The sequence below is a fragment of the Tinamus guttatus genome, unplaced genomic scaffold (assembly GCF_059628265.1).
Source record: "Tinamus guttatus ecotype Peru unplaced genomic scaffold, ASM5962826v1 Tinamus_guttatus_pri_ptg000697l, whole genome shotgun sequence".
NCBI classification, from domain to species: Eukaryota; Metazoa; Chordata; class Aves; order Tinamiformes; family Tinamidae; genus Tinamus; species Tinamus guttatus.
The window spans coordinates 149,441-167,355 of NW_028289231.1; the positions used below are offsets into that span (position 1 = coordinate 149,441).

General features: G+C 39.1%; 1 protein-coding gene across 1 annotated transcript in view; it reads right to left on the bottom strand.

The window, feature by feature from the left end:
- Window positions 1-17,915, bottom strand: part of RIT2 (Ras like without CAAX 2) — a 164,991-nt gene that overhangs the window by 71,349 nt on the left and 75,727 nt on the right. The window contains exon 4 of the mRNA XM_088536687.1: window positions 4,628-4,819. Coding sequence (XP_088392813.1) covers window positions 4,628-4,819 — 192 coding nt within the window. The remainder of the gene's footprint in view (window positions 1-4,627; window positions 4,820-17,915) is intronic.

Here is a 17,915-nt window from a genome sequence, read left to right on the forward strand (position 1 = left end):
GCAGTAAAACCTCACCTAGAGACAGCTCGTTCAGAACATGACAACATATTTTAACTGCTGCAATCCTGATTTGAAAATTATATTATGTTGTAATAAAACTTGAAATATCAGCATAATGAACCTCCTATAATTAAGTAGCACTCCAAGTAAGATGCTATTCCATGTTGAAGAAAAATTTCATAAGTTCCTACTGAAGTAGGGAGAAGGGAAGGAGACGGAAGGAAACGATTTCAAAAGCAGTAGTCCTGCTCAGAAAAACACTTGACAGCTCAGGTGTGGAGTGGTAAACAAGTGCATATTTCTCTTCATGCCCAAGACTGTACTGGCAAAACTAACAGTTCTGATGACAGCCTTCCCAGAGAGGCCAACAACTGAAGGAGGTGCGAGCTGCCCCCATAACCTTAGACTGAATGGGTATCAACCTGTTATCTACACACTCCACAATATATTCTTTTGGGATTCAAGAAAAGTGCCTGGAAAAACTATTTCACAAAGACTAGCAATTTCCAAAGGGTTTCTAACGTCCCCATCAAAAATTTGACAACACTGCTAGAAAGTATTTATTTTTTCCAGTTCAGACCTACAGTACATTGCTTGAAGAAGCTTTTGGAGTTCCCTGCTGAATTGCTAAACACAGTGGACAAAGGCTTTTGCATAACTTATATCAAACAATCTTTCAACAGTACAGCATGTTTTTACTAAAAAAAAAATCAACAAATCAACTAAAAATGGAAATTCAAGTTTAGCAGGACATGAGTTCATTTGAAGCATTTGGTGAGCAGCCCTTTACTGTATCTCAAAAATATTAATATGTTTTGGTTGCATAAAATAAGTATTTACCCATTACATAACTTTTACATCTCATGAGGACCTAGATATTTTTGTCTGGGTTACAGTGACAAAGCTTAGCTGAAATTAAAGTATCTATCTATTCCACTTTGTAAACTGGTTCTAAATGTTTCCTATACTTCAATGACACTCAAAACATACAGAGAGTTTGTATCTGTATTAATATAATGACTTTAATGTAAGAAGGCACTGAAATCAGATTGTTATCTAACCAGGTGGTCTATTCTTTACATCGAACAGATTTTTGGATAAAATACACAAAATACTTTACAGGTCCTTAGAGTAAGCGCTAAAACACAAGGACTGAACATAAATGAATGCCTTAGCCACTCATGTACATTTCCTATTCAAAATGAAAAAAAAGTCAGAAGGGACTGGAGACAGCTGCGGGATGGAAGAGAACAGAGAGTGGAGGGAAGCTTGCAATCAAATTGGATAAACACATCAAGATAATGACTCATGAAGCCTTTTTTTTTTTCCCCACAGTTGCTGCCTTGTTTCGGAGAAAATGGAAAGTGTCTATTCCTCTACCTGATATATTTAAAAAGTATCTTAGGAAGGTGCACACTAAAAACTATTTCCTAAGACATAGAAAAATGATGTGTACTTAAAGACAACAATATTTTTTTCCAAAGCCATCAGAAAATAAAAAAAAACATTTAAAAAATAAGCCTATCATTGTTTATTAGTGTTTCTCTTTACACAAAATTTTAATTGTAGATTAGCTTTATTCTTGTGGTCTTGATAGATTTGAGGCAAGTGACATAGATCATTAATTGTATGGCACAGGGGATCACATTTCAAACAAGAGTTTTATCTGACCATGCTCCTACAGCCTGTCTGATGGTTGTGGAATCGTCATTAAATGCAAATTATTTCAGGGAATATTGAACTTAATGTTATGTTTACAAACACTATGAATAATATTACAGTAGTTCTAATGAATTTCATAGGAAAAAATGTCTTTAAACAAAGCAATTATATTAGTCCTGTTGCCCTGGCCAAACTCCAGCCTGGTGGATTGCATTCTGCTTACCTGCTATTTCTCTGTAGGTTTAACTGGATACATTTGTGCATCTCTACTGTTTGTTTGAGCTGTACATTGACATGTTGAGTTTGCACACAGAAATAGTTGCTGCCTGTCACCCCTGAGTCAGCTGTCTTCCATTCCTGACCATCAGAGCACTATTAATCAAGCCATGACTGCAGTACACGACCTTGAAGAGATTTCTTTCTCCCTCCCTTCCTCCAGTTCATCAAGTCACTTCAGTATTGCTTAACCTAGGAGGTGAGCTTGGATACAGCTTATTGCACTGTTTGCTAAACATACAGTGCTCATTACGGTCCCAGCCATGACAAAACATGCTGCTGGAGTGCATTAGTGTATGCTTAAACCTGGGTAAAGAGATGTTTGCTCACACACTGGTGTTTCAGCATGGGTCAGAGAGGCACTTTGATGAAAATCTCCTGATCAGCCTCACTTGTTGTGCTTTACTTTGAATTGTGGTGTTGCCTCTGAGATTTTGACCATGCCCTTTGGATAAAACTTGAGTGGAAGACATACTCCAAGAGTGTATCTCATACACAGCAGCTGAGCATGTAGTCAAGGGTCCTGCAGTAGATCTAGTCTAAAGTCTAGGCAGGTTCTTTGTAACAGCAACATAGAACAGTTTTATGTGCATCTGTCATATAAAAATATATCATTTCTACTGTCATTACCAAAAACTTCCCCTCCCTTTACTCTTAAGGGTCATTTGTGATATATAATTCACACATTCGTGTACATCAGTTTTCTTGTTTAGGATACCAGACAAGACCATAAGGCAAACATTTAAATTGGGCATACACTTTTGTTTAAACTCTCCCCTGAAGCACACAGGTAAAATATTTGAATGACTCTTTATAAGACAGATAACTGATAATAAGTAAAGCCTTTTTATTTTCTCAGATATACAAAATTACTGATGCTGTAGCTCTTGCATTTCCCACCCAATGATGTAACATTTTAAGAGATGGCTCCAGAAATTCAAAGCTTAACTAATGTGTCGTATCTTTCACAGTGTTTACAGCAGAAGGTGCTTGATATGAGATTTTTCTTGGACTAGTATAGACATTAGCAACTACTGAAACTCTTATATCTAAATCTTAAGTCTTCTGAAGTAAACAGACATTTCGATGTCCAAGTGTAATTCAATCTCAAGACTGTAAAAGTTTTGAGTTTAGAAGACTAACTAACAAGATATGATTATGTCACATATTTTGCCTACTTGGTCTGCATTGACGGTAATTGAAATATAAATGCCCAATAAAACACAAAATCAAAAATTGATATTGCCAAAGATACCTGGAAGGTATCACTTAATGACTATAAATACAGCATTGCTGCAAACCTGATCTATAGATAAGAGTGGATAAAATAATCTTACTCAGTAGTTCTTGGTATCAGGTGCAATTCCCTCAGTAGAACAACTGAATCCCTAACTGTCCGCCATCTGGAATATAAAGCTACACATACTGTGCATATGACACGGTTTTAAAGATCTCAAGATAAGTGTTAATCTAAAATTGTCTTGCCATCATTAAGGCTTTGTCATGGTTTGATTTAAGGTGAAAGTCAATGGTCTGGAAACTGATGTGAAATTCTTTAAATGTACTTCATTGGATCTTTAAAACCGATTTCAGGCTTAACACTGCCTTGGATTTTCTTAAGGCAAAAGGAAGAATACAAATAAAGGGGGAGAAGAATGACAGGATAAGTAGTAAAAGAGAGAAGATCATGTGAGCACAGATGCTAATGGTCTGAAAAATACCACTTTATTAAGCTGTTACATATGTCTGAACAGAAGGTAAGTCAGTCATTCGAAAGCAACTTTTATGTGTACAAAGATCTTCTTAGGCTTTGACATAGAAACTTTTTTTTTTTTTTCCATTCAAAGCTTCTGTTTAAGATTAAAGACATTTTCCATCTTGTGTTAGCCACAACTAAGCCATTTCTAAGAGAATCCCTCTCTTATTCACTATCTTGCTCATATACATACACAAACACATGAAGGAAGGGGAGAAACAGCAATGGGAAAGGTGAGAAAAATTTACTCCAAACTGACAGCCACATTCATGCTCTCACAGTTAAAGAAATCTATATTTGATATCCATATCAATATATCATATTGATATATATTGATATCTAGAATTGATGGCAGCTGAAGGCTTGCATATAAATCAAAGTGAATTTAATTCTTATATCTCTCCTTCTTGCACTAATATTCTAACAGCATAACAATTGGCTTTTCAGACAAAGATAATCTTTTATAGATTTATTTTCTTAAATTGGAATTGTTTTGAGTCTGGCTTGAGAAAACTTTAATTGAGTAATTGTACAATTTAACATTGTACAATTTACAATTTAATTGGACAATTGAACATTGTACATTTATGGAAAAAATATGTCTTTAATAGAACTTTCAAGAAAACCATTTCTTTTACCACTAAGATCCTGGCTGAATCTATTTCTACACTTGTGAGATAAATAACATCCAAAGAAAACAGTGAGATCTTTACACACAAAAAGCAAGATCATTTGGATGACTGGCCAAGAACTCATGCTATCTGATTGAAATGTATTGCTAAGGCTTTATTTATTACCAAACCCAGTGTGTTGCTCTTTGATCAAACTGCATTTTGTGCTGTTAATTCCCAGTGCTACTACACAACATATGCTACAGAAGTCCCTGAGGTAGCCAAGGCAAAATGAACCCGAAACAGCAGAGAAGTTGCTTACCTGTCTGAACTCTTCAAGATCTATTTTGTTTCCCACCAGCACCAAGGGGATGTCATAGGTGTGCCGGACACGATAAATGAGTTCCTTAAACTCGGCAGCTTCTTGAAAAGATTGGCGGTCTGTGATGGAGTAGCAGATAATGAAGCCTTCTCCACCTCGCATATATTGGTCCCTCATGGCTGTGAATTCTGCCTGTGGAATAAGAACATGTACAGCAATTTGGCAGGTAAAATTATCCATCTGTAAATAGTGGACTTCCTGAAAACTTTCGCCATTCCCAAATAATTACACATTGCTTATTTTAATGTTTTAAATATTGCTTGCAGACAGTCGTGCGTTCTTGGAGCTCATCATCCTGGATAACACCCCACTCGGATTCTTCGTAGTGCATTTTCTTCTTTTTCCCCTAGGGAACTCTGTCTTCTAAGAATATCAACTTCCCGTACTAGTTCCTGCAAATGACGTCTCATGAATTTCTTGAACCTTCAACACTACTCTGGTACACAGGGGTGACTTTCAATTCCACGGATACTAAAAAGTATAAAGGAAGAACCATACTGGTGTCTAGCGATAGGAGACAAACTCCTTATTATGCACTCGACTGAAAAGCCCAATAATATCAAAAAGTCATTCACTGATTCCCATCAGCTTTGGAATAGTGGCTAGAATTATAGGAATGTAATCTGAAAATAAATGAATAAATAAACAATAAAAATTTGCTTTTTCAAATGTTTCCAAAGAAACTGAGGTTTTCAATTCAATGTGGGATAACAGCATTAAAATTAAATAAACAATTTTGAATAAAGTGAGAATTACCCTCTAATTACCTCTAATCACCCGCTACTCCTATTTTTTTTTTTTTTTCTTTTTGGTTAACATAACACTTTTAAAAAAACATTTAAACTATGCAATATTCCAGAAAATCAAGTTTTACTTTTAAAAAAGAAACTAGTCCCACACACTGTGGGTTTAGAATGTGTTTTAAAGTCTGTTTCTTTTTCAAATTTGTTTGCTCTTCTTGATCACAGCCCAGAATAACCCAATGCCATGGCAACAGTCGGTCAGAACCAGAATTCTCCTGGCAGAATCAGTTCTCCAGAGACACTCAGATGCAGGAAAGCCTGATAAAGCAAGTGTGAGAGAATTGCTTGAGAAGACGAGGGGCTTGGAGAAAGATGGAGCCTGAGAGAAGTTCTGGCATTGCAGAGGCTTGCTTGAGGTGAGAGACAGTTACCACTTCCAGGATGGCTGGTATGTGTGGAATCCACTTCTCCCTAGGCAACACAATCTGCCCTCCTAGCTCATGCTAATAAGAGTGAATGGAGGGTGGAGTAGAGTGAAGACACCAAGGCCAAACTCTATTGCACTCCCTGCAGAGTGGCAGCCTGGTGGTGCCACACAGCTGATGGGCCAAGGATGGTGGCAGATCAGTTCCATCTGAGAAGTTTTGCTCAGGCTTCTTCTCCTCCTAATTCCATTATAATACCAATACACGAACACTCCTCACTGAGCACGCTCTCTAGATTAATAACAAAAGTAAATATGACTAGAGCCACTCAAGCTCCACCTGGATGTAAAAGAAAATATATTAAAGGCGAGCTAAGTTGGGGGAGGAATGAAGAACGAGGAAGGAAGAAGGAAGAGGAGAGAGGGAGGACTCCATCATAACTTCTGGATCAGTCGACAGGCTGAACCCCTTCCCCCCAGCTCGGGTCAGGACACCACCTGAGGAGACTCCTCAAAATTGAGAGCCCTCTCCCATCTTCTGGGTGAGTGATGATTGTGCATTTGTACACTAGGCACTAGCTAAGAACCCCACACTGTAGAGAATTTCCTATGCTGACATCCAAACCTGTTTTTTTTTTTTATAATGTTGCATTTGAATAAATTGTGCTATTTGTGAACCTGACAACTTGTCTTGAAGGCAATCAGACCTACAGTCAGCAGACTGTGGGTGAATCCGATACTGACAGAGTCAAGTGTACACCTGGCACAGTATTGGCTATCTCTATTAAGAGATGAGTCCAGCTGCCCCCGGTCTCTCTAACCTTTGAGGATTGGCTGGAGTGCAAGGGGATTCATCTCTTGCCAAATTTGCCCTCCCTCCCGAATAGCAAGGAATACACATATCAATGCCAGACAATTCCTGTGAATAGCAGCATACAATATCAAGTCCAGAAAATTTTAGTCTGTTGAGAATTTAGTCTAAGATTCTTTAAAGCAGTTTAAGATATGTGTACATATATATACATACACGCATAGCCTCAATTCTTACTGAAAAGAAGCCTTGAATCTCTCTCAATAGTCACCCAGGTTGATTGATAATACTTGCTATGAATAGACTTTTCGTGCTGACCATTATCATTTATTCATGATGTATCTTCTACCCAAGGGCTTTCTTATATATCATTCAAGGTATTTTACCTGCTGTGGGAAAAAGTTCATAGACTAAGCTCCAAAATAGCAGACTAATAGGCAATTTAAGGGCAAGATTCTGCTTTGAGACTTACTCAGAATTTCAACACATCTAAGCTAGCCCCATAGGCATCCCAGGAGAGTTTATTAACTACTGAGCTACATAATAGTGTGAGTTAGGCCATGCTCTACCCCATCCTCTTGACAGGAAGGACATGAGAGTCTGTTGACTAGGGCAAGAAAACAAATGGTCTTTTTTCAGGTCTTTGTCTACCATTTATATTAGAGAGCCATATTAAACAGAGACGGCCATCAAACAAAGCAATACCAAACTAGAAACTGGACCCAAAGTCTCCCAGCCAACAGCAGAAAGTGTTAATGACTGAGCACAGAGAGTTTTGCTCGCTTAATTATCCCCCGATCCTAGGACTTCCTGTTGGAACAGGGTTCTTTCCACCTACTCCCCATTTTATTTTTCTGCTTGCATCCCTCACCTTGACTTAGTCTTATCCTGATTAGAAGGACACTGTCCTCTGTTGCAGGGTTTGAACAAGGCCGGGATCTCCTCAGGTTGGACAGAAAATTGAAACCTCACTTGGAGTTAAGTTTGCAGATCAAGGCTTATTGATTTAGCTGTCTATGGGCAGTTGTAGGCTCCTAAATTCCCTTTATATTTAATGGAAATCTAGCTAGTACAATTAATGGACTACAGATTGCTTCTACTGACAAAAAAATAGTTATGCACTTGCGGGTGAGTTGAGCATTTAAACAACTAAATTGAGCCTCTACCTCCCATGCAATTACTTAAAAGTAGATGTTTTGGTCTGGAATTTAAGTCCCAGCTCAGATTTCTTCTCCTCCTGAGTTAGGTCTTTCATAAGTCAACTGCTGTAACATTGTATGGTTATCTTGCTCAGCCTCTTGCAAAAGACGAGCCCTGTGCAGTGAGATGACCCACCTATAGGAAGTGCTCTTAACTTCTGATGTTCATTGATAGTCTTAAAGGACAAACAAAGTCGGAATTCAGACACATATTCCTGTTTAAGCTCTAAATCACTTATGTCACCACAAAGACTCTCAAGATCACTCCTCCAAAATGCTTAATGACTTTGAAAATGGCCCTTTTAGGCACTGGCATTCTTGAGTTGGACTCATCTAGGTTCTCTGGTTCATACATGGTCATATTTATGACTGTATGAGTATGAATCAATTCTGCATTTTTTTTTATTATGACTTGTTATTTCAGTTGATATATTAGACTGAATAGCCAGAACACTTAGTGTCTTGCTTCCAGTGATCCATTTTTGCATGCAGTAATTATTATACGAAAAGTGGACTGGGGACACCCATATGTATTTTTTTGTTGTTGCTAACTAAATTAATCATTTTCTTTCTTAATTTTTTTGTTAATTTCACCTAATAGTTTTTTTTTTTTTTTTTTCCCCTTGGCATGATAGCTCATTATAGAGTCAAGGATAAATATAGGAGAATCAGAGGAAATATAAAACACTGAACAATCTCTAAAACCTTTTGGTCCACCTTGAGACCTTTCTGCCTTTCTTAGATTTCCAAATGCTTTATTTTTTTTTCCTGTTTATCAAGAACCCCAACATAATAATATATATTTGAGAAAAAGAATACAGTTCCCAATAAACACAATATAACCCTTGCAATAATTATGTACTTGGTACAATAAAACAGAGGCCTAATATAATTAAATCTCTTTGATCAATTTGTTCAAGTCTTATTCCAGATTTCACAGTTTACAAGTATCTCTACAGCAAGTAGAACTAAAATCCAGATGTTCAACTGGATTTTGTGGAAACTCACAGGTACATGGAGATGGTTTTGGAAGTTTTTATTTTTGTACTTCCCTGGGTTTTCTTATAAAAAATGTATCTGTGCAACTAGTACATTTATATCTTCTCCAAAACTTTTCTGTTATTATTGTGACTTTTTTGTTAATCATTCAAGAATGGTACTAGACGTGTGATAAGAAACCTTTTGAAACAAAATAATATTTCTTCTGCTGTACTCTCCCATATCCCAGACCCACACATTAGGCAATAGGCAGAGTTGTTAGCACATAAGGCATAAAACAAGACGAGAGAAAAAAGAAGATATAATAAAAAGGACATGTGCAATGCAGCGTATGCCACAGTATGTTCTTTTTTCCCATGTATGTGGTTTGCTTGAGGAGGAAATGTGATGCTTAGAAGTGCATGGCTTATCTGTACTCCTCAGAAGATTTAGAGATGACACCTCCGAAACACAGGTATCATGTTTTTTTTTCAAATGACACATGCACTCCACACCTTCTGATGTCTATTCTTTTTTATTTATTTTTTTATGATCTTAGCTTGTATCTCTGGGAGAGGTCAGAGCCTCCCCAGGGAGGCCATCCTCGCCGTTTGAGGTATGCCACTTTCTGTATCTTCTTGTCTTCTCTGCAGCTTGATTTTAGAACCAGAAACCTGCTAACAGATGTTCTTAATCAAAGCTGTCTTTCTGATTACCATAAGGGTCATTCTTATTATGAAGGGCTTCTTTTTTCTTTCTTTCTTTTTCTTTCTTGCTTTTTTTATTTATTTTTATTTTATTTTATTTTTTTTGACATTTCTAGAGAGCACCAGGGGGCTGGTCTTGGAAACAGGTTCATCTGTAACAATGAACACACAAGAGTAAAATGAACTAGAAGGACAGATGAAACATAGCATGGAAAAATAAATCCTTCCAAAAGTGCATCAAGACTACAAGCAATATATCATAAAAGAAGCATGGCAGAATACACTGATATACTGTTTTTATTCATAAATTTGTTTACAAGATGGAAAATTCTTCATTCTCAGGAAAGATTTTGCCAAGGTGATAAAAAAATAATTTTTAGCAGCAAATGATTTTTCAAAGCCCAAGTGCCATCCTCCCTTATACCTGTGTTAATAAACTTTCTGTCAATAAACATCCCAGCTGGCTTCATTGGAATTATGTATGATTCATTTGTCACAGCTTGTTAGCAAACCATGCTCTTCGTTTACTTTCTGAAACAGATTTAGCTAAGGAAAATTTATAACAATGTCTGACAAGAGTGGCAACCTTTATTTGCTACTTCAGTACTTCTTTTAAAATCATCTTTTTTTCTGTGTAAAAGCAAGTGGCCTTTAGAAGCTTTGAAAAGTTTCTTTGTAAAATCAAGTACTGCATCAGTTTCCTTCAGAATAATCAGGCTTCTAGAAGGAAGCAGCATGAGTATTACTTCTTAAAATATCTACCATTCATCTACTAGCATAGACATGAAGGATGGGACATTTTTTATCTGACTTCTGCCATGGAACCTGTTCTGTATAAGTCTTCGAGCTTCTCTCTGCAGTCAACAGAGAAGTCCAACTCCAGAGAGTGACTTTTTCCATTCGGAGAGAAGTCTTTAAGACATCAGGAATGACCTTCCCTCCTACCTCCCTTTCTACACCAGCGGCACATAAACTGCACAGACTAATCCTGCACTTTGAGGCCTGCAACACGGGCCACAGCTCCCACTCAGTCATATCCTTCATGCACTTGGATAGTAAGATTTATCTTCTTGTTCATTTTAAAGTCTGTACGAAGCTTCAGCAAGGCCGTTGTGTTTCCAAAGTTGTTCTTAGGATCAGGAAGAAATAACATGTAACACCTAAATGCAATGGGTGATTTTTCCTATCACAGTCCACAGCAGTGGGATATGCTACTCCCTAGCATGGTGCATGAGGAGATAACAAATAGATATCAAAGTTGCAAACCTGCTATCTTTGCCTGCATAGCTGTACCATACACCAGCTGTAGGTTACCAATGACAACAGAGCAGAACAGAGAAAAATAAAAGCACCGAATGATATCAGCATCCTATTGCTTCACTGTTCTTTCTTCCCTCCTCTTCCCTATCATCCTTTGCAAACAGTACAAACCAAAGAGACTGTACAGAAAAAGATACTGGAAGAAGCTTGCAGCAGGTGGTACTAGGCCACCTGTGCCAGCCAAAACCATCTGCCACATCACTGAGGAAGGAGGGAAGCTCAGACACAGAATGAAGAAAATGACAGGGCTCTGACTTAAGGACTGGAAGGCAGAGATTGATTCTTCCTTACACCATGTCTCTGTACATCTAATCCCCCCCTCAGTACCCCTTTTTCTTGCTCTAAAAATGATCCAGAAACAGTTCAAAACAGGATAACATAAAAGAGAAGTAGCCGACAAGTCTGCAGTAGAAGTATATTATTCTTCTTACTATTATTTCCTTGATTAATCATCAGTGTCTCATGCCTTATACTTACAGGAAGCAATTTTGTTTAAAAACAAACAAACAAACAAACAAAAAAACCAGTAATATCCCTTTTCTTCTTTGAATGTGTACCAGGGACAAGATGCACTTCACAGAGGATGGGATCAGTACAAAGATAACATGAAAGATGCAGTCCATGTTACTAACAGACTAATGTCTTTCTGAACTTAATCTGACAGCCTTCCAAGGCAACATGATGAACTCCACATTGTATGAATTCCTAAATCTGAGAATGTAGGACAAATAAAAAACTGAGGCAAATATTGAAATTAATCTGTAATTTGGAGGGCAGCCAACAGCATCAACCCTGCTGAACTCAGTGCCTGTTTATTTGGCCGCTTCTCCACTTTTTCAAATTACTATCAAAAGGAAACAGATAGGCAGAAGGAGAGTATTTACGACGAGCAATCAAAGCTGGAAGATGAGGCTGATTTCAGTTTTGTGACAAATAGAGGTTCATTTCTTTGCTACTACTTTCCAGGGTTTTTTATGGGTGAGTGCATACTCTGGAAACTAAGACCGGGTAGACCCAATGAAAGGATCTTCAGCACCTCAACACCTGATGTACAGGGAAGAAGATCCTTCAAGCCCAAGTGTGTCAACTGAATGGAAGGTCAGCAAGTTAAAAAAATGAGACAACATTCAGACAGAACATTCAATGCAAACATAGTTTTATTTTCCTAATTATGGCTGAAAATTTATAAATTTCTCTCTCCTATTATTCTCCCACACTTCTTCAGCATCAATCTGCTCTCTCTTATTAAAGGTCTTCAAACCCTCACAGGAGCTGGTATAGCACTAGACCTCAGTTCATGTTTATTTCTGAAGACAACTAATGAATTCGCCTGGAAAGAGACAGATTCCTCAATTCCTCCACACTGGTTAATATATCTTTATTAACTGGTTAATATATCTACACTGGTTAATATATCTTTAATCTCTGAGCACTGGAAACACTGGAAATACTTTATAAACTTTTGAAGTAATTAATAATAAAGATTTTTTTTATTTTTTTTAAGAAAGAGCTCTTTATTTCTTAATCTGAATTACCATACCAGGTTCATTCATGTGGGCTTTAGCCTGATCTTCATTCAGATAGGTCTGAAACTTTGATTGGTTAAGCATAAATTTTCACTCTAACTAAAAGCCGCCAGAGTTTGTTATGTCAGTTCACTACTGGCTTCTTTACATTATTGCGCAACTTCTTTACATTATTGCGCAAAATTTCTTTCTATCACTTGTGAATTCGTGCCCTTTTCTAAATAAGATTTTAAAGGCTCACCTTCATCTTTTTTTTCCAGTTATGATACCTTTTTCCTTCATATCTGGTATTCCTGTCATTCACAGACACACCTGGATTAAGCCTTATGAAAGGCAGGTGGAGAGGCCCCTTTGTGTCCTGAATACCGAGGGATGACTATTGCCACTCTGGCCAGTAGCAGAACATTTTGTATTCCCTTGCTGTTCTGTACCCACACTGCTCTGCTTTCATGAAAACTAAACATCTTAGCTAAACGTAAAGTAAGATTGAACCACATCAGCCTTATAGGGAAGAAGAAAAAAAAAATAAAAAAGGAAAAACATATATATATGTACATATATATAAAAGACAACTCAGAAGAACTTTCCAATAAAATAACACAGAGCCTTAAAAACATTCATAGAACAACCCTCCTTTTCTACTAAAGACCTACTAAATAATCTGCTCTATAATCTTGACTCTCTCACTGGCAGCAGCTTCTCTTCATTGATGTTTCCACTCTAATTGCCCTCCAGTCCTCAGGTGATAATGCATTTGCTAGTTTGCTGCACCTGTGCTAGGATCAGAGGCTTTTTTTAACGCTACTTTTCTAAAGACGGCAAACAGCTCATCATGTCCAGTAACAAAAATATACAGTCCATCAATGGGAGATCATATTGACTTTCACCCCAAAATATGGACAATCTCACCATAGCAGTTATCTACATAAATGCCTTAAGTCTCCAGCCCCTAACTCGGCGAAGTGTCTTTTTCTTTCACATTAATGCTAATGGAGTCTTATTTAGGGATAAACACCTTAGTAATTTTCTCTTAAATGCATGCACTGAAGCAATCTTCATCACCAACTATCCCTAAAACCCCCAACTGCATTTAGTTTATTGTGCCCCAGAAAACACTTTCCCCCCCATCATTGGTATGCCAATTTCCACCTTTTGTCACAAATGCATCATAAATGGGAAAGAGAGAGAATTAATAGCTCGGTAATTACATTTTAGTAAACAGCAGGGAAAAAAAAAAAAAGACAACAGCATGCTAGTGAAGAGGTAATGACTGCAGCTGTGAGCAAGGGCTCACCAGGGATTCCAGCGAGCTCCTGCCAGCTGACATGGGGGCTGCTGACTTGCCATCCTCCTCAGCCTTGGTACAGCCTTGCAGCAGCAAAGCAGGAGGCCATGGAGCCAGACATGCCAGTGTTGCGAGAAATGACTGCAAATGGTATTCTGGCTTGCATATATATTCTCTCCTGATGTTTTCCATTATAAGTTTGCTTACCTTAAAACCTGCCTACTTCCTCTCCCTTCCCTTGTGCCCTACTCGTCGCTGGAGATGAAATCTAAACAAAGAATCCAAAAAAAAAAAAAAGAAAAGAAAAGAAAAGAAAAGAAAAGAAAAGAAAAGAAAAGAAAAGAAAAGAAAAGAAAAGAAAAGAAAAGAAAAGAAAAGAAAAGAAAAGAAAAGAAAAGAAAAGAAAAGAAAAGAAAAGAGAGGCAAGCAAGATGCGTGGATGTATGGTGGCTTCTTTTAGACTTTTGTAGCATTTAATCAGTTGTGGACTCATTCTTGCCAATGAAATTTACCTCAGAGCTTGTCTGAAGGATGTAATCCCTGGAGAATTCATAAATCATCACCAATATGAACGCAAAACTAGCTGGTTTGTTATAGTTGCATTGATTTTATATTGCTCTCAGCATTAAAATCTTGTATGAATCTATGACAGAAAAGGCCTGAGTTTTAATGTCCCTATGACTTACAGATTTATTCCGTACAAACCTAACTTTTTCTTTTTTCCTTGAAGTAGAAAAATGCTTCCAGGACAAGTGATTCAATATAGTGAAACTGCTGGGGTTTTTTTGTTTTTAATATTGTTATTATGAATGGGTAAGAAACTTCAGTGGGAACAATTCTTCTCTAACAATGCAAATTAGTATCCAACATTTTATGGAGCTTATACTCATCCAGAATTCACTGAAGATTTTATCCATATCCATTACCAAGATATCTAGGTTTTAGAGTAAATTAGGGGCACTTTAAAATGAAGATAATTCAATTCCAGTGAAGCTAATGAAATTGCACCATTTTTGGACCCACAGGCTGTGTGTCTGCCTGTCAAATAGGACAGTAGTTTTCATTTCCTTAAGAAAGAGCTGTGAGGGTAAAGACAAATGTATAAAACTGTAGTCATAAGGTATCAATACATCCTGAAAGATGATAAGTAGCTGTTGAGAGATGCCAAAACTGTCCTACAAAAAGACACAACTTGCCTACAATTTGGCAAGTGGAGTTTGACTTCACAGAATCACACAATGGTTAAGGTTGGAAGGGACCTCTAGCCCCTTCCATCTAGATCATCTAGTCCAAACTCCACTGCTCAAGCAGGGACACCTAGAGCATGTGGCATAGGATGGCCTCTAGCCAGGTCTTGAAGATCTCCAGAGAAGGAGACTGCATAGCCTCTCTTGAGTAGACTGTTCCAGGGCTCTGTCATTCTCATAGTAAAGAAGTTCTTCCTCACATGGAGGTGGAACTTCCTGTGTTATGACTTCCACCCATTACCCCTTGTCCTGTCACCAGCAACCACAGAGAAGAGTCTGGCCCCATCCTCCCTACAGTCACCCCTCAGGTACTTGAACATGTTGATCAAATCTCACCCCAGCCTTCTCTTCGCCAGACTAAACAGGCCCAGCTCACTTAGTCTTTCCTCATAAGATAAATATGCTTCAGTCCCCTAAGCATCTTTGTGGCTCTACGCTGGACCCTCTCTAGAAGCTCCATGTCCCTCCTGTAGTGGGGAGTCAAGAACTGCACACAACAATCCAGGTACGGTCGCACCAGAGCTGAGGAGAGGGAAAAGATCCCCTCCTTTGAACTGCTGGCAATGCTCCTTCTGATGCAGGCCAGGATCCCATTGGCCTTCTTGGCCACGAGGGCACATTGCTGACTCATGGTTAACTTATTGTCAACCAGGACTCCCAAATCCCTCTCCATGGAGTCACTTTCCAGCAGGTCAACACGTAATCTGTCCTGGTGCCTGGGGTTACTCCTCCCCAGGTGCAGGACCCTGCACTTGTCCTTGTTGAACATCATGAGGTTCCTCTCTGCCCAACTCTCCATCCTTTCTAGGTCTCTCTGAATGGCAGCACAGTCCTCAGAAGTGTTGGCCTCTCCTCCCAATTTAGTATCATCTGCAAACTTGCTGAGGCTGCACTCTGTGCCCTTGTCCAAGTCATTGATGAACAAGTTGAAGAACACTGGGCCCAAGACTGACCCTTGTGGGACATCACTGGCAAAGGCCTCCAACCAGACTCGACCCCATTTATCACCACCCTCTGGGTTCTGCCATCCAGTCAGTCCTCAATCCACTTCACTGTCCGCTCATCCAGCCCATGCTTCCTGAGCTTCCCTATGAGGATGTTATGGGAAACTGTGTCAGAAGCCTTGCTGAAATCAAGGTAGTCAATGTGCATGTCTCTTCCATCGTCCCTCCATCCGCTCACCTCAATGTAGATGGCTATCAGGTTCATCAGACACAACTTTCCCTTAGTGAATCCATGCTGACTACTCCTGATCACCTTCTTGTCCTTGACACGCTTAGAGATGGTCTCTAGGATGAGCTGCTCCATCACCTTTCCAGGGGCGGTGGTAAGGCTGACTGGCCTACAGTTTCCCGGCTCCTCCCTCTTGCCCTTTTTCAAGACTGGAGTGACGCTGGTTTCTTCCAGTCCTCTGGTATCTCCCCTGCTATCTACAACCTCTGAAAGATGATGGAGAGCGGCTGAGCAATGACCCCTGCCACTTCCCACAGCACTTTTGGGTGCATCCCATCTGGGCCCATAGATTTAGGTGTGTCCAGTTTGCCTAAACAATCCCTAACCCAATCCTCCTCCTTGACCAGTGGAAAGTTTTCCTCTCTCCTGGTTATCTCTTTTCTCTGGGCTCTGTAGTTCATGGGCACTAGCCTTAGCAGTAAGCCAAGCTGACTTCTTCAAGCTTGCTACAATGCCATATTATAACTAAGACAGAAGAACTAATTTCATAGGCACAGCCTACTGATAACATTTTGTTTCTTTATCTTTTTTAAAAGGCAAGATTGCTTCCTGGCATGTGTTTTTTTTCACATCTTCCTGCTGTTCTGGTAATGACATGGAACTCCTGTGGCAACAACTGGTTCTCCTCAGTCATTAGGCATAAAACAAAAGCAGGCACCAAAATCCATAGAAACTTATGAAGCAAGAAAAATACACATCTGAAATATAAACAGTTTTTTAAAAAGCAAAGAAAATAAAAAAAAAAAACATGAAGGGCTTCAAAATTTCACTAATTATTTTATTGTATTTCATCTTTCTTTTTAATTTCTTGTTCTATGGACCTGAATAGCTGCAAAATGTTCTCAAAATTATAAAGGACAGATGACAATAAGTGAAGTTCAGATGGAAACAATTACTGAGGTGTTTATTTATTTATTTATTTTGGAGATGGCACTTCCCCATTCTGGAGTAAGTGCTGGAAATTCAACTGTAAATAATGGATTTTGTTCTTATGCTTTCCTTCACTCCTGCTAGTGGTGAAGTGGAAACAATACCGCTAAAAAGCCTTTTTCTTGACAGATTTCTCATGCAATTTTGCAGTTCATAGTTGTAAGATGATACAGATAAAAACTGAATATCAACTTTTTCTCTTTTCCCTTCCTTCCTTCCTTCCTTCCTTCCTTCTTCCTTCCTTCCTTCCTTCCTTCCTTCCTTCCTTCCTTCCTTCCTTTCCTTCCTTCCTTCCTTCCTTCCTTCCTTCCTTCCTTTCCTTCCTTCCTTCCTCCTTCCTTCCTTCCTTCCTTCCTTCCTTCTTCCTTCCTTCCTTCCTTCTTTCCCTTCCTTCCTTCCTTCATTCCTTCCTTCCTCCCCCCCGCTTCCTTCCCTTCCCTTCCTTCCCTTGCCCTTCCCTTCCTTCCCTTCCTTCCCTCCCTTCCCTTCCCTTCCCTTCCCTTCCTTCCCTCCTTCCCTTCCCTTCCCTCCCTTCCTTCCCTCCTCCCTCCCTTCCTTCCCTTCCCTTCCCTTCCCTCCTCCCTTCCCTTCCCTTCCCTTCCCTTCCCTTCCCTTCCCTTCCCTTCCCTTCCCTTCCCTTCCCTTCCCTTCCTTCCCTTCCTTTCCCTTCCTTCCCTTCCCTTCCCCTTCCCTTCCCTTCCTTCCCTTCCCTTCCCTTCCCTTCCCTTCCCTTCCTTTCCCTTCCCTTCCCTTCCCTTCCCTTCCTTCCCCTTCCCTTCCCTTCCCTTCCTTCCCTTCCCTTCCCTTCCCTTCCCTTCCCTTCCC